Source organism: Nanorana parkeri, unplaced genomic scaffold (assembly GCF_000935625.1).
Source record: "Nanorana parkeri isolate BGI_ZX_2015 unplaced genomic scaffold, ASM93562v1 scaffold779, whole genome shotgun sequence".
Classification (NCBI taxonomy): Eukaryota; Metazoa; Chordata; class Amphibia; order Anura; family Dicroglossidae; genus Nanorana; species Nanorana parkeri.
The window spans coordinates 461097-483670 of record NW_017307047.1 but is presented as its reverse complement, the minus strand read 5'-3'; the positions used below and the strand labels follow the sequence as shown (position 1 = coordinate 483670).

Here is a 22574-nt window from a genome sequence, read left to right as displayed (position 1 = left end):
AAAAGCCTGAAAAAAGGAAAAGTAATGCAGCCATCGTATCTAAGGACTAAGCTACAATACATTACATATTGGGATTTGCTACACTTTAAGAATTGGTCAGGGTCAGCTTTTATTCATAAATTCCTCCTTTAGCTTTTTTAGTGTAGCTAAAGGAGGAATTTATGACTCAGAGGGCTCTATATACAAACTATTCACAGGGTAATTTACCATGTGAATATGTGTGAACATTCATTCTATGCGGCTACATGCCAAAACTAACCTTCTTTACCAGGGTTATTCACAGAAGGGTGAAGGGTTTGGAGAAGTGATCAATCTAGGACAACATAGCTGATGTGGAAAAACTCTCTAATTCAGCTCACTTTCCAGTTCAGCTATGTTGTCCTAGATTGTTCACTTCTCCTGCCTGCTCCAAATTCTTCAATCTTTTGTGAATAGCCCTGTAAGTGTTTGAATGTTTTTAAAAAAAAAATGTAATATTGCATTATGGCCACTAGATGGCGCTGAAGAGTATAGAAAACAAATTCCTATTTCCTGTGCTCTTTCAGCTCCATCTAGTGGCCATAATGTGATATTACATGACAAGATTAGAACATTAGATTAGAAAACGAAAGAATGTTAATTTTGGCATATATTCACACAGAGCGAACCTTCCACAGATATTCACAGGGCTGTTCGCTGTTCATAAATAGAGCCCAAACTGTAACCTTGAAGTAAATCTGTGTCAAGATCTGTCTCTATGCTCATATTTAGCATTGCCTTGCTGGCCACAGAATTGATAACACTTTAGCAAAACTTATGTCATTCAGTTTGGGTTTACATTTACTTTAAACACCCCAGTTAGTATCTCACAAGCATGGCTCTCCTCACCTTCTTGTATTGAATTGTATTGGAGCTGCACTGTCTCCCTTTAATTTTTAAAGCGCTGTGCAAACTGCTGGTGCTATATGAATCCTGTAGAACATTCATAATAATGTTACGATGTTTAACCTACCCAGGAGTCCCGCATGGTCCAGTGCAGGGGTAGCCAAACTTCGGCCCTTCAGCTGTGACCAAACTAGATAGAGGGCCAAAGTTTGGCTAAATCCCATCAAGCATCTGCCTCTGGAAGTCATGCCTGTGGCTGTCAGAGTCTTGCAATGCCTCATGGGACTTGTAGTTCCACAACAGCTGGAGGGCCGAAGTTTGGCTAACCCTGGCCTAGAGGTATGCCATTCCAAAGAAGCTTCAATTAAAAAAAGCTGTTCTGGGTTCTTAAAGGAGAACTATGAGGTGAGTGCTTTTCACTCACCTCATAGTTCTAGCCGACCTGTGACAATGAGACTGTCACAGGTTGGCTCAGTAGATCGGGAAGTGGCTGGATTCCCCCCTCCCCGCTCCGATCCTCCAGCGCTGACTGGCGGAACAGACGGGGGAGGGGGCGGGTACAGTTGTCTCTGCCTCTAGATAGGCAGAGCCAGCTGTCACTCACACAGCTGGGCGGATCCAGACATAATTGTCGTGATCCGCTTCAGCTGCGGCGTCTCAGTATACCTGTGGCTCGCGGTATACTGAGCCTAGGGTGACGGGAGGGCGCTAGTTTGTGTCCTCCCGTTACACTAAGGAGAACTATGGGGAAAAGCCCTGACCCCATAGTTCTCCTTTAACGTACCTGTGCCCATGGAATGGTTTTGGCAGCGGTGACCTAACACTTTACCACTTCTCTCCTAAGCTGTTCTTGTCAGAATTTTTGATTTTATTGATGGGTTGCAAGGATTTTTGTTTTCATTTTTGTAGCATTATAAAAATACACAGAAATAAATATTTTTATAACAGGAAGAGATCACAGACTGTGATGCATCGCATAGGTGTGAATGGGGACTTCTGACCCTTGATGTGGCCTGTACATATATAATAAAACATTTTTAAAAAACGTGTGGCAAGATGCAGTGAGATGCAATGACGTGTCAACACGTGTTAAGGGACATGCTTATTCTGCATGTTTTAATGTGCGTTGTGGTATGAAGGAGCCCTAAATCCAATGCATGCGTGGCCAGCACTACTGACCCAGGTATATAACGTATACTGTACGTGTACGTATTATGAAATGCTTCTCTTAAACAGCCAGAGGAGGTCACTATAGTCACATGCTATGTACAGATATATAGTTACTGTAGGAAGCTAAACAGAGATTTCACAACCATAGTAGGTGACTGTTACAGGGTCCAGCAAGACAGGGATAGAGCAGAACAGGGGCCCAGTGGAACAGGAATACTGCAGAACAGGGGCCCAGCAGAAAGAGAATCCAACTAAACAGGGAGCCATCAGAACAGGGGCCCAGCAGATCAGGAGGCCATCAGAACAGGGGCCCGGGAAAAAAAGAATCCAACAGAACGTGGACCCAGCACAACTGGGTTCAGCAGAAAAGGGATACAGCAGAACAGGGGCCCTGCAGATTAGGAGCCTATCAGAACAGGGGCCCAGCAGAAAAATAATCCAACAGAACAGAAACCCAGCAAAACAGGGTCCAGCAAAAAAGGTATACAACAGAATAGGGGCCCTGCAGATCAGGAGCCCATCAGATCCAGAAGAACAGCGACTCAGCAGAACATGGATACAGCAAAACAGGGGCCCAACAGGTCAGGAGCCCATTAGAACAGGGATCCAGAAGAACAGTGGCCCTGCAGATTGGGGACCCAGCACAATAGGGGCCTGGCAAAACAGGGTCCCGGCAGAACAAGGCCCCAGCATAACAGGGACCCAGCGGAAAAAGGATACAACAGAACAGGGACCCAGCACAACAGGGTCCAGCAGAAAAGGGATACAGCAGAACAGAGGCCGAGTCGATCAGGAGCCCAGCAGAACAGGGATCCAGAACAACAGTGGCCCTGCAGAACAGGGATCCAGAACAACAGTGGCCCTGCAGAACAGGGATCCAGAACAACAGTGGCCCTGCAGAACAGGGACCCAGAACAATAGGGGCCTGGCAAAACAAGGACCTAATTGCATAATGATCTCTCAAGCTGTAACTGCATCTGACAAATGATTTAGGATACAATGAATGTATACTGTATATAGTTTAGGAAGCTCTGCTGACAACAATTTATATGGAATGTGCTTTGTACTTTGTGTATCATTTCTGTATTATTATCACATTCAGGCTGATGAATAGACTTTTTGTATAATACATTGATGCAATACAGTCTGGTCACCTCTCCACCCTCGGCATTCTGGAAGTGCAGACAGTAGGAGTGGTAAATATTCGCTTTCATCTTCTGCAGGTTTACCTCTTTCACTTCTTACATAAAAAAAAATGAAAGGCGATCTTCAATCAAAACTTTTTTTTAGTGTTGGATAGCGTGGGGAAGAGTTAGAACATCTGAGTTTTTATTGCTGTGTGTGTGTGTCCATGCTCACTAGATTTGCCCACAATTTTCCAAACATAGGTTGGCAGTTGGCTCCCCGTAGAAAAAGAATGGGATGACAATTTTCTGACCCACTAGTGCCGGAGGCAACCGCTTTTTGAGGTGGATTGAAACGGCACATGCGGAATAACCACCTACCTTCCTCTTCAGGAAGATAGGAGTGACCATTTCCTGGGTGGTATTTTTGGACAAGTTCTTCCTTTAGGATACTTTATTGTGTAGCTGAAGACAAAACTTCCTTGTAGTTTGGATAGAGTGGGGGGAATCTCTGTCAGGTTTTAAATGCTGTTGTTATTCCCACTGGGGAGATGTCCCCTCACTTCCCGTTTTGGTGACCACTGCCATCAGGACAGAAAGTTATGAAGCTGCTCCCCAGTAGGGATGAGCTTTGGGTTCAAGTCAACTAGCTGATGAATAGGAGAACATTTTGGCCTCTGTGTCCTAGTACAGTGTCTTTGGTTGCTAGGACACTAGCGGGTGGGCTGCACAGTGTCTTTGGTTGCTAGGACACTAGCGGGTGGGCTGCACAGTGTCTTTGGTTGCTAGGACACTAGCGGGTGGGCTGCACAGTGTCTTTGGTTGCTAGGACACTAGCGGGTGGGCTGCACATCATCAATGTTTGCTTGGATGCAGATGGCTCCCATAACATAGCATTGACACTGTTCATTTTAATTGGATGTTCGCTGAACTTAGATTTCTGGTTGGGTCTGCCCAATGTTCAAGCGAACTAAACCTAGCCCACCGCCATCAGGACAAAAAGTTATGAAGCATCTCCCCAGCAGGGATGAGCTTTGGGTTCGAGTTGACTATCAGTTGACGAACAGGAGAACAAGTTGGCCTCAGTCTGTGCCCTAATACAGTATCCTTGGTTTCTAGGATGCTAGCAGCTGTACTGCACATTATCATTGGTTGCTATGATGCTGAGTGGCTGAGTTGCTGTTGTTCCCAGTTGCTTCCACTTTGTTATAATACCACTAACAGGTGACCGCAGAATATTTAGTAGCAAGGAAATTACACATGAATCCAATGATTTGGGGGGGGGGTCCCAATACTTTTGGCAATATAGTGTATTTCTATAGAGGATGTCCTATGCTGGCCCGTCATGAATGACAGCGGGCAGGGAAGTAGCCTCACATTCATTAACAGCAGCAAGATGCGTCATCTCTTTGAAGTGGAAATCTTTTTATTCTCCATCAGGGACTGAGCTTATGAACTCAGTAAGATCAAAAGATGTACGCTGTACGGAACTGCTGATTACTTACAATCTGGAAAATCGATGCAGCTGCAGGCACACGGCTAAATACACAAATGATGACATGCTGTGTTACTTGCCAAAAAGATTTGTAATTCTGTTCAGCCAGTCTTGGGATTTACACTTCTCTGCCACACTGCAGAGGCAGGGAGGTGACATATTTCCTGGTTTTAGCAATGCAACTTTCTGCGTTTCCTCTCCACCTCCAGCCTGCTGAATGGACCTTTAAGGATCCCTTTAATGTCCCTGGCTGTGCAGTGTGGCAGAGGGGATGAATCACAAGCTTAGCTAAGCATACAGTCTATGTCAGACCCTAAGGCCTTGTTCACACCAGATGCAGTGCGTTCCAGCTCGATTCTGGCCAGAACGCACTGCCTCGCATTGCTGCCAGCTCACTTCTTTGTGGCGCAGGAGGGGGCGTGGTGGGCCATTGAAGTGAATGTCACAGTAGCCACGCCCTCCGGCCGCAATGTGATTGCACCGGACCGCAGGCATAATGTGTCTTGCGATTGCATTGCGGCCGGACGGCGTGGCTACAGTGCCATTTACTTCAATGGACTGCCACGCCCCCTTCTGCCCCACAAAAAAGTGAGCCGTCCGCAATGTGAGGCAGTGCGTTCTGGCCAGAACGCACTGCATCTGGTGTGAACGGGCCCTAAATCTATTCTTAAAGTGCATGTAAGCCCCCAATTAGTTTTTTAGTGTTTGACATCATATTTTACCGTATACAACTTTGGTAAGCAAATAGATTTTTGTGAATCTGTTGCAAACTTTCTTACCTGGAGATCCTGCCAGTAACAGAACATCCTGTAGCAGGCTGAGGATTATTCTTTGTTGGGAAAATAAATGAGGATGAGGCTTACTTAGGAAGTAAAAAAAAAATGGCTGTAAAACAGTAATCGCAGGCTGCAATGCCACCGACAACCACAAGGGGCAGACACACTCAAATCTAACTAAGACAGAGAGAGATTTGGTTCCAAATGAAGGACAGTCCCTTCAAATCAGGGACAGATTTTTTTTTGTTTCTGTGAATTGTCAACAGTTAAAAAGAAAAAGTAAACATGCCACTTTTTTTTTTGTGTCACTTTTTCTGCAACAACTTTTTTGCTCATATATATAGTTTCACGCATTCCGAAATTAACGAAAATGTCTGATTTGGATGAATTGCCTTTCGGGCCCGGAAAAACGCAATAGCAAAAAATGCGACAGAAACAAATTTTTTGCTGGTGCACACGTCTACTACAATCTCAATACAAATGAGTAAACTAAAATGTAAGATTGTGGTCCATCACAGGAGCGAGCTTGGAGCGGTGACTACTTTACAACACACACAGGAACTATGGGGAACAAAAGTAGCCCCCCTCCAGAAGGAAGGATAGTGTCAGCAGCAATTCAGAGATGATTTGAAGATCTACAGCCGAGTGATACACCAATAAGATACATTGGGGGGAATTTATCAAAACAGGAGCAGATTTGCACTGCAGCCAATGAGCTTCTCTCTCTCATTTCCAAACCTTACCTGAGCAAACTGGAGAGAGAAGCTGATTGGTTGCTATGGGCAACTGCTCCAGATTCTATTTGCTCCAGTTTTGATAAATTCGCCCCATTGCTGTTAATAGTGAAGGTACTTGAATACATTTCTAAGATTCAACTCCTGAGTTCAGTGTCATTTTACCGCAATGCATGGTAACGCACGTTGGTGTGACGTCAATAATTTTGAATGGCACCAAGCGCACCTTCTCAACATACTTCCATTCCAGTGCAACGTGTGGCAATGCATTAACGCAGAGAAACCGTGTAAACAGGCCCTCAATGGTAGGAAGAGTCTACAGAGGTGTTTCAAAAGGTAAAGCAGATTATTTACCTTGTGTTTTAACGAACTTCAAAAGTGATAAAGCTGATCTTTGTCATGGAGTCCTGTTTTCTAGAACCCCCCCACCCCCGCCTTTTCCCAAAATATAGGAAAGGTCAGGATTGCAAAGTACTTGGCCCTGTCTGGTTCAGAGAAGGCTAAAGATACATTTTAATTGTCCTTTTAAATAAACCAGGCTGTAGTCTAGGTTTGCTTGCCCTTCAAACCAGCACTTTATGACAGCTCGTGGATGAGTCACCGCTGCTCTTAACCCTCTGAAGGAAAGAAAAACTGCAGGAGACGGGAGTGAATACTGTAGATCTTTATTCAGTGCTTAAGACTAGTTACATATTTACTCATAAAAAACATTTAGACTTCATAACCAAAGAAAAAAACAAAACCACTTTTTTTTAACCTGATTTCAAACTTTATCGCCACAAGTAAATGACGTACAACACGTTGCAGGTCTCAAGCAGGGAAGTCATGAGAGGGCAATGCAGGCCGTAACGGAAAAAAGAAAATGTAACGCTCCATTTAGGAAAAGGGGGTCATCGGGAGGCTCAGGATCCCTGCTGGGGAAGAGACAAAAATGGCGAACACAATTTCCAACATGGTGACTACGGACAAGTATGACTCGACACATGGAAAAAATGGACAACAATAACGGGTGATGGCTACGTGGGCCATATAAATAGTGGCCGGCTGAAACTGAGGCAGCAACGTGCATTATCGGGGTGCAGGAGCGGGACATGGCTTCAGTGCATCAATATGGAGGCATTTAAAAAATGGCAGAAAAGGCGCAAAAGGCATTTAACAGTGCAAAGAAAAAAGGCGCAAGGCTTTAAAGGTTATCCATAGTGTTAACAAAAAGGTAGATTTGGGGGATGGGGGGGCGCAGGAGCGGCACTTCGAGCCAACGATTTTCCAAAACACGGCCTTTTATTACCTCTATGGAGTTACAGAAAATGGCAGATGGCTCAGTTGAAGTTGTTCAAAATGGCTGACCTTTGTTATGCATAACTGGGCCACGGCGACAATCCGAACCGCGGGCAGGACGACCTCCAAATTCTATAACGTTTCTGAAATCAGTAGGTTTTAACCTAATAAAATGAATGTCTCTGTTTCTTTTAAAAAATAATTAAAAAAATGAATTTAAAATATATTACAGCGATTTTGACTCTTCAACCATGGAGGTCACCAGAAGAGGGTGGGGTGACCGCCCACCTATCTAATTCCAACTTGCCAAAAATCAAGATGACTTGGTTTAATAGTAACTAGTGTTCAAAATGGCCTCCAGGATAAGGCAGGCCTACGTCTGTCTGTCTGGCTCCGATCTTCAGATATAATTAGTGTTCTAAGCAGAAGTTATTTTAGGCAAAAACGGTCACAACTGACAAAACGTCTCCGAAGGGCGGTCCAGCCTTGCAACCTTCCCCACCACTGTGGGAGACCTTCTCTCTGTATACAAATCATTAGTGTTAACACTGGTCACCATCCACAACGAAGCGCTGACACGACAGACTCCATCTTGAATCAAAGCAGCCAATGCTGACTCCTTTCTGATTCAAAATGGCAAAAAAAGTAAAGGAAAGAAGCTCTACAGTTCAAAAATGGCTTAGCCATGGAGGCTATGGCATAGAAGCATTTTGGTCCACGCAGGATCAAAATGGGGGCATATTTCAAGAGATACTCATTGTTCAACATGGCCACTCCTGGCAAGCTTTGGCATGACTGACTCCATCTTGACACAGGTCATGCAGTCCTTCAAGAAAACCTTTCAAAGACGGTCCATTTAAAAGCTGAAAAGGCTGTCCCTGTAGCCAGGTGCTCAGCTGGCTCCTCCTCGCGCTCCCCATACTTTACTTCCTCACTCAGCAGGCTCCATTGGGTGGATGGAGCGTACTCTGATAGAGATCGGAGCGGAGGAATCGTGGGTAGGAATCTCGTTCCATCAGGCCGTAAATTCTGCGCTGAGCTTCGTTAAATGTTGAACGCGTGGGGACTAGTAGGTTGTGTTCGGTTAGCTCCCTCGTGCTAGAGTCCAGATTGACCTGCGGGAAGGAGAGATTTGAAGATAATGAATTGCAGGAAAAATGATATTACAGGCAGTCCCCGAGTTACATACATCCGACTTGCATACGACTCCTACTTGCAAAACGGAGGCTATTACTGTACAGCAGGGGTAGTTGTAATGCTACCGCGCTCGTACCGACGAGGAGTGCCCGCCTTTTTGGGTCTGGTTCGTAGTACTGTACATACATTACAGGAAGTTGCCTCTTGTTAGACATGCAGACGAGGGGTGCCCGCCTCTTCTTCCGGTCACCGCTAGATTTTTACTCATTAGAAAGATGTCATCTCACTTCCTGTCATTGAGACAACAGGAAGTGAAAGGAAATCTACAACTAGGAAGGAAAATTTACTCCTGAAAGAGTGAACATGGGAAAAAGGTGACTCCACTGAAGCTTTATCACTAATCCTTGTTTCCACGACAACCCAACATTTTCAAAATCCAATTGTCACGGGGACAGAAAGTGAGGTGAAATCTTCTGAACAGGGGCACACACAGCAAAACAAACTTTACAGGGGTAAACCCTTCCCTATGCTAGCCAAAAAAGTATTTTTGGTTGCAGTTACACTTAAAAAAGTTACCTGTTCCAACTTACATACAAATTCAACTTAAGAACAAACCTACAGTCCCTATCTTGTTCGTAACCCCGGGGACTGCTTGTACTTAGGTTATTTGAGAAGATCTATCCCGCACCCATTCCCCTATGGCCATTCAAAATAGATCAGGAGCATGCCATTATTAGAATGTAAGCTCTCACAGGTAGGGCCTCCACACTTTTTTTTTTCTTTTTTACTTCCACCGCTCCAAGCTTGCTCCAGTGATGGACTGCAATCTCAATACAAACTAGTAGTCCATCACTGGAGCCATTTTTTAAAATGTATTTTATTGTTTATCCGATTAATCGAACTTAATAATCGGCTAACTAATCGATTTTGAAAATAATCGTTAGCTGCAGCTCTACTCCGTACCATCTTGTTCTGACTTGTATTGTAACTATAATGTCTTCCTTATATTGTAAAGTGCTGTACAAACTGTTGTAGCTATATAAATCCTGTATAATAATAATAATGGCAGGAGGTGGCACTCCAAGCAATGGGCTATACATAGCCAGCGCTTTGAAGTATTTGAAGTGAGTTTTAGCAGCAAGACAGATGTGTTGGGGCCCTGAAGGTCCCCTTTATGAAGGTTGCACATTGATATACTGGATCTTCGTGGCCCTGATGCATCGGTCTTGCTGCTGTTCTTCATGTATGCCGACAAGTAAAACTCGCTTCAAATACTTTCCACATTACTCAGGGTCAAGAGCAAGTCAAGTCAAGAGCTACACCGGACCACTTTTATTGGTTTAACAAAACGACTAAAATTACTAGCGATTCAGTGCTGAGAGTAGAAATCAATCTCTATACGGATGAGACAAATGGCTGCTTGTGGTGGAAGTGACAAGTAGGATGTGGCAGTGAGATAAATTGCTACAGCGTTCTTTTTGTGCCGTTTACCCCATAGGGAGCTAACAACGGTCAGCTTGTGATGTTGGCTCTAAGGCAGAGCTTTAACTTTTTTTACAATTTAAATGGCTGACAAGTTTACTCTAAAGTTGGACTGGGGGCGGGTACATGGCTGTCTGGGCTCAGAGGAAGCTGGTTGAATGATGCTGTCCGTCATTCAACCCAAAAGACTGAGGATATCTTGTGGAGGCAAAGTACTGCGGGGGACAATTATGGATTGATGATTGGTATTGTGGCAAAAGCTGTTTCATTTTTTCTTCTAATGGGCTATTCATTTTTCTTTTATTGGAGTCCTCCATTAAAGCGCTGTGTGCTGAATAGGCTTACTTGCCCATGATGGCACACTTACTGTACTACTGTGCCCTTCTCCAGCGCTGTGCAATAAATCTTCTGTCCCCCGCCGCCAGCTCTGCTGCCGCCACTTCTGGGTTACCAGGCATTCTCTTTGGCCATTGGGTGGCCACTGGTGATTTTAACTCCAGTGCATGTGCATATCTTCCCCGGCATCAGGCCCATTCATGGCATCTTAGAGAGGTCATGAATGAGCTGAGAGTGCACTCTGCATGGCACATGCGCCGTACAGTGTTTTCAGCCTACAATCATTTGCATCCCAAACATTTGAGCACTGAATGCCTTATTTTTTTTGGTGAATTAAATATTCGATCACCTTCCGAAAGACGACAGCGAACAGAAGATTTCACACGCCAACGCATTAAAAGCTCATCAGAAGAAAGCATTGGAAGGGAAGATTCCAGCAACGCTTTCAGAAGAAATGATCATGCACCCCTCCGAAAAAAAAGAAACATTGGCAATCAATTATTCATCTCAATTGCTGACTTCTGTTCTAGGACGGAAGACGCCGGCATCAGTGCCCGCCCAACATGTGACACGCGCGCGTCATTACGGATTTTACAGTCTGCTCCTCCGAAAAGGCCTTGTGCAAAAAATAAACCGTAGCAAATGAAATACAGATTTAGCGCAGAGAAGATAACAGCCCGTTAGACCACTGGGAGGGTCATTCCAGTCTGGTTCACACGACAAGATCGGATTTACTCCGCAGAGACAGTAACGGTTGGTACTGTGGGGCACAATTATGGATTGATGATTGGTATTGTGGCAAAAGCTATTACATTTCTTCTTCTAATGGGCTATTCATTTTTCTTTTATTGGAGTCCTCCATAAAAAGCACTGTGTGCTGAATGGGCTTACTTGCCCATGATGGCACACTTACCTTACAAGTGTGCCCTTCTCCAGCGCTGTGCAATACATTTTCTGTCCCCCGCCGCCGCTCTGGGTTCCCAGGCATTCCCTTTGTCCATTGGGTGGCCACTGATGATTTTAACTCCAGTGCATGTGCATATCTTCCCCGGCATCAGGCCCATTCATGGCATCTTAGAGAGGTCATGAATGAGATGAGAGTGCACTCTGCATGGCACATGCGCCGTACAGTGTACACAGAGAATGAAAAAAAACCCTAGGGGGGGAAGTTTTTTGGCAGATGAGAAATTGCGCGTCTCTTCTGCCAAAAATCCCTCCAACAAATTTGAATTGTTCTCACTTCCGCTGTAATTGATAGACCGTTATCCACATTCTGGAAACATTCCATAATCATCAGTTATTATTGCAAAATGATCTTCGTCATTCAGCAACACTCTGTGTTCAGAGTCTCATAGCGCGGTGCTTCACTTTAAATTAGGAGAGGAATGAAATGTAGCCAGCAGGAATACACACACACACCCAGTTTAATAACCGTGGCTCATTGAGAGGTGATCGTGCCTCAGGAAGTGCTATGACTAAGTTTTCCTCAATCACATAGGCAAGAACACAAGTAAAACTGAAAGCCAAAAGTAAAAACAGAGCAAATAGGAAATGCTGCCTTTCTGCACGGACTGACATGGCTTCAAAAGATTTTTTTCATACTGTATGTTTAAAGTGCATCTAGCCTACAAATTGTTTTGGATGGGGTGGTGGAACTCCTGTTGGGTTTGCACTGCTATCTGGGGCTCCGTTAGATGGATTTCCCCTCACTTCCTGTCCTGATAATAACGATTTTTACTTGACAGGAAGTGAGGGAAATCTGCAACAGGGATGTAGACAGAAATAAAAACCTAGTTTCAAAGAATGTCACCAGCACACCATGCTAAACGCGAGTAGCAAAGGTCCATTTTAATGACAGAATTCCATTCAATTGCAAGCGCTTTCGGGGCCACACAGGGTCCCCTTCATCAGGGCTCAGAATGACGTCACTCTGAACCCGATGTAGGGGACCCTGTGTGGCCCCGAAAGGGCATGCAATTGAATGGCATTCATTAAAATGGACTTTTGCTAATCACGTTTAGCATGGCGTGCTGGTGACATTCTGTGAAACTGTATACGCCTCGCAGCGCCATCCGTGATCACTACAAGCACCCACCGGCATGCCCAGGTCATCCGCGGAATCCGGTGAGGAGTGCAGCAAGATACATTCATTTATATCTGTAAAAAAAGTCAAGGCAACTGGACTTGCTGTATTTTTCTTGAAGACATTTCGCTGGTCATCAGACTAGCTTAGCTACGGCTAAGGCCGAGTAAGGCAGAAACGTGTCAGCGGTTGTGCATTGTACAGATGCATGTGGAATAAAGTTGAAGTTCTTTGGAAGATTTTCGTGCGCCTGTTGCAAGGTTTTTGAGCCTATTACTACGGAAGAAAGTCATCCGTGCACCGAATGTGGATTGCGGGGACGCATGATAGGGGCGAGCTGTGCACTTTTGTGTTTTCAGCCTACAATCATTTGCAGCCCAAACATCTGAGCAATGAACACCTTTATTTTTTTTTTGCGAATTAAATATTCAATCGTCTTCTGAAAGACGACAGCGAACAGAAGATTTCACACGCCAACGCATCAAAAGCTTACCAGAAGAAAGCATTGGAAGGGAAGATTCCAGCAAAGTTTTCAGAAGAAATGATTGCACCCCCCCCAAAAAAAAACATTGGCAATCAATTATTCATCTCAATTGCTAACTTCTGTTCTGGGACGGAAGACGCCGGCATCAGTGCCCGCCCAACATGTGACACGCGCGCGTCATTACGGATTTTACAGTCTGCTCCTCCGAAAAGGCCTTGTGCAAAAAATAAACCGTAGCAAATGAAATACAGATTTAGCGCAGAGGATGAAAGGCGGTTACACCACTGGGAGGGTCATTCCAGTCTGGTTCACACGACAACATCGGCTTTACTCCGCAGAGACTAACGGTTTCCCACTTTAAAGCAAGTGGACCTGTCACTAAAATCACTTTACATGCTCGCGTAGGACAGTAACCGACCACATAACTATTCTGAGCAAAAAAAAAAAAAAGATCCCTCGAGCGACTTAAAGGACTCGGTCACATGGTCTCAGGGGCGTAGTGGATGTTTCACATTATCGGAGATCACAGAGAATCAATTGATTTTAATGAAATCTAATGGAAGGCAGGAGGATCAGCAGGCGCTGTGTAGCGCAGGGGTAGGCAACCTCAGCAGTCCGGCTGTTGTGGAACCACAAGTCCCATGAGGTATTGCAAGACTCTGACAGGCATGACTACCAGAGGCAGAGGCATGATGGAATTTGTTGTTTCACCACAGCTAGAGTGCCGAGGATGGTCACACTGTTGTGGTGTATAAAGTAGGAAGCAGAGACTACATATGTAATGAGCAAATATGGCTGCCCCCATGTGCATATATAACTTCAAGCAATGATGTACTGCACTGTGCCACATTGCAAAGGGGAACATGTCTGACTAATCAGCATTTACATGCCACAGTGTACCTGAGCATAACTGCTGACCATCTGCACCCCTCAGTGGGTACTAGACAGGAGTACTATTAAAGCAGATGTGAACCACAAATAAATGATATTTACTTTGCTAAAGCGCTGTGCAGCATAAACAGTTGCCGTTCTTTCTCTTTTGTATAAAATACTTAAGCTTTTGTCCTCACCCTTTGCTGCAATTCAGTGCTGCTCATCTCTTGCATTCTCTTTGCAGCCATTTCCGGTCTACATGCGCTCTAGCAATGCCTGAATGGCATCTCCCTTGCCAAGTTTCCCAATGGCGGCAACAGTGGGCCATGTCTGTGTAATGTGTCAGGGGACAATGCATGGGCACAAATGAGAGACAGCAACAGAACATTGTCACTAGCAATGAGCTTGGGTTCAGGGTGAAGCTGTCAGTAACGGCCCAAAGGGCGAAGAGCCATATTGGGTCAATGTCACTTACCAAATATGGCCATGTGGGCATATAAGGTTAATGATGTCATCAGCATCCTGCTACTTTGTTCACGTAGAGCTGCGGAGTGGGAAATGCCCCAGCCTCAGTTGATTGGGCTGGCACTAACAGTTTCCTTCTGTGGTTTGATCAAACTCAAGTTTGGACCGACCCCCGAGCTCATCCTTAGTTGTCACTAGGGATGAGCTCGGGTTTGGACCCTATAACAGGAAGTGCCGGAACAAGAACCTTCATAGCAGGATCGCCAGCTATTATTTTCCTGAAAGCTGAAAACGTAAAAAGAATCAAAATGACTTTTGAAATGAAAATCGGCATTGTATAAGAATTTAGTGCTTTGGCTTAAATCTACTTTAAATTGAGTAAAAATGAAAAAGTCAAATAGGATTTTGAAGCAGCTAAATGACAGGTCTGAGCACACCATTTAATGTTTACCGAGTTCCCCCTTAATAACAAAGTGGGAACCTTGGAGCAGATTCAGCAGGAAAGCGGGAGATCAGAGTGATTCATTTCGCACCGACTGCCGGAGAAAAAGGAAAAGCGGAGTAAAATAAACATTATTTCTAAGCCTGGGACTCATTTTTAACAGCGTGTTTGTCATCGGAAAAGTATGCCCTTTAAAGGGAGAAAGCGAGAAAGGCTGCAGGCGGCCCCCGTATGACAAGGCGCTATCAACATTCATCCGCTGACATGCGCGGGGCAGCTTCAAGCTGTGATAACAGTTTATTTACTGCAGTTGCACCGAGTGTTTAAAGACCATTACGGGGATATTTTTACATTGCCGCGGGGAGATTCGTCGCAGTTTCATTTGCTAAAAGTCACGAACTCCAGGCAAATAGCTGAACACACAGATCAAATATGTGTTCCCAGGGGTGTGTGTGAGCTGGTGGTGCACGATGAAGCCCCGGGGGGGGGGGGGGGGGGTGGGTGGGGGGGGGTGGGCACCGAGGCCCCCGGGGGGGGGGGGGGGATTGGTTCGTGGATGAGGGTACTGGCAGTGCACCAGCATCCCCACCCAGCTCACTGACGTCACTGGTTGCTTGCCAGGAGGTGGGCGGGGCGCCAGCCACAGCATCCAGCTCAGCTCCTGGTAACTATTGTTGTCACAGTTTGCCCGGAGCTGAGCGGGACGCCAGCCTGAGCATAACAGGTTGCAAAGAGCAACCTGGGATGATCTGGCAGAAAAGAGGGTGGCAGCCAGCTCACTGACGTCGCTAGTTGCTTGCCAGGAACTGGACGGGATGCCAGCCAAGCCAGAGCGTAACAGGTTATTAAGAGCAACCTGGGACGCTCTGGCAGTAAAAGGGGGCGGCAGGCATCCCCCCCCGCGTGACCCAATGAGATTCTGTGTTAGGGATGACCCTGACACGTATACAAACTATCTTATCTACCGAAGGATTTGTGATTCTGTCCAGCCAGTCTTGCAATTTTTTTTTACACCTCTGCCAGACAGTGCAGCCAAGAGGGTGACATCGCTTTCTCTGCCGTTGCCTCACCATTGAGACAGAAATACTGCCCTCCTTGCATGTGTCTCTACCTCGCCGGCATCAATATCATGCCAGTGACTTACATTCTGTAGTGTTTTCCCCGTTGAGGGACTGATGCTTCACACATCCATCCGGTGAGGAATGACACGTACAAGCAGTTGAGTGCTGACCCTGCACATTTTAGCACTCCTCTTGCCTAGCAAGACACTGGTCTTAAGGGCCAATTTACACCCAAACGTTGTGGGATGTTGAATAGCACCCCAATGCACTTCAGCACATAGTGTAATGTGGCAAAAATGTTCTTGGCACGTCCAATCTTTGGGAAATTTTGGTGCGTCGGAAGCCCATTGATCTCAATGGGCTTCCTTAATGCACTGCATCTGTAAATATGATTTGAAAAAAGGACAATACTTGCCTTATTCATCGCTCCGCTGGTGGCTATCCTCCGCTCCTGGTATGCGGTCAGGCCCTCAGTGTCTTCATGTACAATGCAGACAGCTAGTCCTGCAATGTACATGATGAATTTGGAGAGTCTGTGACCAGTCGAGCGGCAACTTTGGGAATCCATTGGAGGAAGCTTACCAGAGCAAGCAACGGGGCAGTATTTCTTGCCCCTAGACAAAACATGCAATTAACCCTTGCAGCGCTGGGGGTGACCAGCTTTACGAATGAGGAAGGCAGAGGGGTCACCTCCACACTTGCAGCCTGCTGACTGGACAATGACAGAGCAGCAACACACTGATAAGTCATCGCCTCTGCTCATTAAGTGCATGTGATAGACATTGATGGGCCACTTGCTCTGTCTCATTGTGAAACGGCCACAATGAACAGATAGCCAGTGACCATGTGATCTCTGCCTAGACGTTTGGTCACATGAGGCAGCGCCAAAGCAATAAAGAAAGAGGTGGTGCCCCTGTAATTTGGTAATGCCGATGTGTTCCGCATTGATTCCTAACGAAGCGTAAATATTAATTAACATCCACTTTTTACAAGATTTGCGAGCCTGCCCCAGAGACAGAAGACATGTTAAATGTGTCCCTGAAATACAGATTGGATTATCTCCTAAACTGCATAACATGCTTTTAGCGTGACCTTCGAAGTCATTTAGCAAATGTGCAATCCCTGCCACAAGGGACGTAGACATCATAGTCCTTTCCTTGCCTGGGATTAGTGTCAGCAATATTGACAAATCCTCAGAGATTGCGCACATTCCTCCAGAAGACACTAAAACGCCAATAATGACAAAGCATCCCGTAATGTCAGATCTTCACCCGACACCTGTGGTGTCCTTCCTCCCTCCCTCTGACCAGGGGGTCATAAACCGTAAACTCGCTCTAATCCCTATTGATTTTGCCATTGAAGGTCACATCGATGGGGTTGAAAGCCACTTCCCCAGCTTTGTATATTCAGAAAAAAAAAAACAATGGTCACTTTTCTTAAAGCTGAACTCTGGGCAGATACTACAAAACACCAATGAATGTCCTTATGTATTAATAAAAAAAAATAAGGACATTTATTTTTATTGCACCTACTGTCAATACCCGAGTTGCAGGGTGGGGGTGGGGAGGAGACCTAGCTGTGTTGCTTGCAGCAGTGTTTTCCAAAAGTTTTTTAGGTCAGGGCACCCTTTAAAAGTATGCAAAATCTTGAGGTACCCCGGTCTAAAATGCAAAAAAATTAAGTGTGTTCCCTTCTAAATCCATACCAGACCCTTATCTGACATAGAGGTCTGGTATGAATTTTAAAGGGGGGACCACACACAAAAACAGTGGGGTTTCCCCCTTCACATCAAGAGCGCCTTCAAATAGAAGCCCCCTTTTCACATCTGAAACCCCCTTTTACATCAGGAGCCCCCATTCACATCAGGAGTCCCCATTCACATCAGGAGTCCCCATTCACATCAGAGGCATGATGCTGCCAAGGCACCTTGGGGGTGTCTTCTGGCTTCCTCAGAGGAGGAACGGAGCATAAACTCCAAAGTGCCTTGGCACCCTGGTTGAAAAAGGCTGTTTTAAAGGACAGTGAAATGCACTCATCCCCATAGTTAGAGCCGGCGTGCGACACTGCAGCTGTCACACATCGGCTCTATTGAACGAGAGCTGAGTGATCACAAACCGCTGATTGCTCAGCTCCCGATCTTCTCCCTGCAGAGAGCGGTGACCGTCAGTCCCTCCTCCCCTCCAGCGCTTACTGGAGGGACAGACAAGGGAGGGGGCGGGCACAGCTGGCTCTGGCTTTCGAAGGGCCCAGTCACACCATAAAGAGTGTGTTCCAGAGCGTTCAGCCTCTGGAACGCACTGGAACGCCAGCCGGGTCACTTTGTTTTGTGGCACTGCAGCCACACTCCCTGCCTGCAGTTCGATCGCCCGTAACCGAACACGGGGCACGTTAGTGCCTGCATTGCGGTCCAGCATTTTTGCAGATTGCACTGGACCAAAATGCAGGCACTAATGTGCCACGCGTTCGGGTGATGGCGATCACGCTGCGGACGGGGGGTCGTGGCTGCGGTGCCATTGACTTCAATGCACCGCCGTGCCCCCTCCCGCCCCAAAACAAAGTGAGCCGGCCGGTTCCAGAGGCCGAACGCTCTGGAACGCACTTTATGGTGTGACGGGGCCCTTCGAGAGGTAGAGCCAGCTGTCAGGTAGCAGTATTGCCGGGATCTTTACCGGCTGCAGCGCGGCTATGTGCTGTCAGCGTATAGCAGACAGCAGCCTGCTAGATGCTGAATTTGGGTCACGCATGCTCACAGGAGTCCATTCGTTCCAGCACTGAAGTATCTCGTGAGAGCACAAAATGTTCTAAAATGTGATTATTATTATATGACACGGTCATTATCCTGCAGATACAAACAGGGTTTTGATAAGCTTTCCAAGCACGAGGCACGTTACCTCCTTTGGGGATTGATATGCGATGTAGTGCTGGTAGATTTTGCGCGCCCGGCTGTTGAGGATGAAATGGGGGTGCGTATCCCGGTACTCTTCGCAGGCCAACCAGAAATCCAGATTCTCATCGCTGAACTCTGACTGCAGGAATACCCGAAAGAGAGCTCGTCCATCTGGATGCAAACATAGAAAAGAGAGTCACGTTTGTAAAGGATATTACTAGTTTCAAATTACATCGCTTGAAGACAGCGAGAGAGAGACATGAAGGATGCCAATATCATCGTACGGACCCAGGGCTGTAGCTACCATGGGGCGAGTGAGGCAATCGCCTCAGGCGCAGCTGAGAGGGGGCGCAGCCAGGGCCGGACATGGCTGCGTCTCCTTGCCAGTGTTGTCATGGTGAGCATAGGGCGCCATTGGCAACAGGGGCGCCAGACGGCCAACACAGCTACGGCTTGGCAGGGAGAAGAGGGGCGGCACAGGCTCCAGCTTCTCCTCGGATACCTGCTGCTCTCCCCACCTGTATGGGCAGAGGACTTATAAACGGAAACTAAAAATGTTTTCATTCGTTTGGTCAAATAAAACAAATTTTTATGCTATTTTGGATTTGGCCACCAACGCATTCTGCGCATGCACACCATCATCCTGGAGGCGGGGTGCATCATGTCACACTCCGCACACGTCTGTTGGGGGGGGGAGGGGCGGCACAATTTTCTGTTTTTGCCTCAGGCGCAAAAGGAGCTAGATACGGCTCTGTACGGACCTGCGCTTTGCCCTTGCAACAGGTTCACCTCATGAACACCCTTTGTGAAGAATAACAGGATATGCTGGCCACTGGAACCAATCAGATCCTTCCTTTAATTCTCCAATATTGCACTGGAATCATGAAAGGGAGCAGCAGTCCATCAGTGTGTAAAAGTGTGTAAAATATGTCATTATATACTCGCAATGCTATTTGCACAGCGAAGAAGCATCAATACTCTCCTCCTGTCAGCAAGCTCCCAGTGCTAGCCTGAAAACACAGTGAATTGCAGTAGAGTCTGTTGGCCCTACAGTGCTGGCCATCCCTCAGTTCTGCTGTGAATTGGTATTACGGGAAGCCAATACATAACTACCTATACTGTCAGTATACAAAAAAAGCATATAAGGATTCAAAGTGGAACTCCGCTTTAAAAGATTTTGTAAGGGGTCTGCTATATTGTAGTACAGATTATAACCTGCTTCTGTTCTGCAGGTTCTGGAGGGATTCGGGGAGGGGGCTTTATATTAAACACATTACCTGCCCAAGGCGTATAAAAGGAATCAATCGACTGCTTAGGGACATGGCCAGCTCACCTGTTTGCTATTGGCCTGACACGGCCAGGGTTGCTTGTAATTTAGCCTCAAGCTCTGTGCAGACTTTCGGAGAAAAGCAGCCAGCCAGTTATGGGAATGATTCCTGGAATTTCTGTCTACAAAGTGAGTATTGTTGCCATGGTTACTTAAAAAAGAAATATGTGATTCTACTCTTATTTTTTCCCTTTATAAAACCTCAGCCGGCTGCAGACTGAAATGGAAAGATCATTCTTTAATAACAGTAAAATTACAAAATGTCTTGTGTGGCAATTAAGTTTGTATCCGTTGTTATTAAAAAAAGAATACATAAACTCTACCAACATTCTTTTAAGGCAGCGCGACGAATGGTGATGAGGGGCAAAGTGTAGTGGCAAGCAACAACCAATCAGAACTCAATGTATGGTGGGCAGATGAATGAGTGACTTAAAGCGACAGTACACTCCCCTTCCTGGCTGCCTTGCTGGTGCCAACAACTTCGCCTGGTCTTTTTTTCCTGCTTGGGATCACTGACCATCTTGATTGGTGGGGCCGGAATGATGCAACTCTTGTGCGTATGCATAGGACTTCATTAGTTCCGGAACTAAAGTATCCTGTGAATGTACACCAAGTTAAACATATGCATAGGAGTTCATTCATCCCGTCACTAAAGTATCCTGTGAATGTACACTGAGCTACGCATAGGAGTTCATTCATTCTGGCACTAAAGTATTCTGTGAATGTACACTGAGCTATGCATAGGAATGTATTCATCCCGAAACTGAAGTATCCAGTACATGTACACTGAGCTGCGCATGCACATTGGAGTTAATTCATTCCGGCACTGAAGTATCCAGTAAATGCACACTGAGCTGCGCATGCACATGGGAGTTCATTTAAGTCGGCAACAAAAGTAACCTGTGAATGTACCCTGAGCTGCGCATACGCACTGATGATACAGAGCTGCAGTGAGCTCCTCCATCCGGCATATATTATGCATTTCAAGTACCCACTCACGGGTAGTAGGGGGAGTACTCGACTTCCAGTGACGCGGTATAACCGCCTTCTCTGCCATCACGAAAAATCTGAGGAGACCCTTCTTAGCCGAGGATATCGAACCTGGTAGTACGGACAGAAGGGCCACCTTTGGAGACCTGTCCACCTTGCACCTTGGTGTGAAAGATCTGGTCATAGGTATCAAAAATAGCTTCCCAAAACGAGGTCAACAGAGGGCAGGACCACCAGATGTGCAACATCGTCCCTGGATGTGACAGACACCGCCAGCATAGTGCAGAGGCAGATGGGTACATGGCCTGAAGTCTCGTAGGACAGTAGTACCATCTCGACAGGACCTTATAATTTCTCTCTTGATATCTGCTCGCTACGGACATGGTGTGTGTTAAAGCAAAGGATTTAGAAATGTCCTCATCTGTGAGGTCGCATCCTATCTCCCTCTCCCAGTCCCTCACAAAAGAGAGGGTAGGCGAGGCGCGCTCGGACAGCAAAAACCCGTATATAGTAGAAATCATGCGTGCTGGGGGGTCTCTGGAGACACACAATTTCTCAAAGGGAGAAAGCTCTCTCGTTGGGCGACCTCTCGCAGCAAGCCCGGTCAGGAAATCGCACAATTGAAAATACGCCAGCCAGCTACCCGGCATCACAGTGTCCCTCCTTAACAACCCAATAAGGGGCCGCAAAGTGCCCGCCTGCAGTGCCTGACAAATAGGGCTAAAAGATCGAGACTGCCAACCAAGGAACTGGCAGGCATGGTGTGCCGGAGGGAAGTCAGGGTTGTCCATGACTTGGGAAAGAGGGCCATAATATGAGGAAATATGGGAGGAGCTAAGCAATGCATCCCATACTTTGAGCATTGCGGGGAGAAAAAAGGGGAGACTGGTGTGGGCGGGTCTAGAGGGGGGCGGAGACCAGAACAGGGAGAGGGGGGAGAAGGACAGTATTTCCCGGTCTAGTGATATTCCTTATTATTAATAATGGCCATTGTTCAGATTCGGGAGGCCTTGCTTAGGACGTGGTTCACTTTAACAAAGGGCTGTTACATTAACTTAAATTGACACTGCCTGAAAATGAGAGCTGTATACTTTTACATTCACGAGCTGTTATTTGAAGAGGTGTTATTTATGGAACGTCGTGACTATGGAAAGCTTTTAGAATGGCTACAATAAATATTGATACTTTTTTTTTTTTACAAAGAAAAGGAGTGCCGATCGCTTTGGAGTTGTGTTATAGCGGTAGTGCGTGCTGCGTGGAGCACGCACCCGAGCGGCACGATACTGCAGTATCAGGTGAGCTGTTATCCTGTGAAACGGTTAACACGGGAAAAGCGCTGGGCAGATTGCGCGGTTTCCCACTGAGATTCCGCCTGTGCAATTGAACACGATCACGGCTAAAAAAGCAGCGCGTTGTGTCGGGGGGGAAAAAAAATGTACCTTTTTTCAGCGATTGCCGCGCGGATTTAACCCAATTGCAATCAATGGGGCCGCGTGGCAACCACGATTGCGCGGCCCGGAGATGGGATCACTCAGATCTGAACCTAACCTAGTACTATAAACACAA

At 46.3% G+C, this 22574-nt stretch overlaps 1 protein-coding gene across 1 annotated transcript in view; it reads right to left on the bottom strand.

Annotated features, from left to right (window-relative positions):
- Window positions 1-7905: 7905 nt before the first annotated feature.
- The window catches only part of LOC108793750 (regulator of G-protein signaling 3-like), a 77856-nt gene continuing 63187 nt past the window's right edge, over window positions 7906-22574 (bottom strand). Inside the window, exons 6-7 of the mRNA XM_018564775.1 lie at window positions 18696-18862; window positions 7906-8556 (exon numbers count right to left, since the gene is read on the bottom strand). Of these exons, the coding sequence (XP_018420277.1) occupies window positions 8377-8556; window positions 18696-18862 (347 nt within the window). The 3' untranslated portion in view covers window positions 7906-8376. The remainder of the gene's footprint in view (window positions 8557-18695; window positions 18863-22574) is intronic.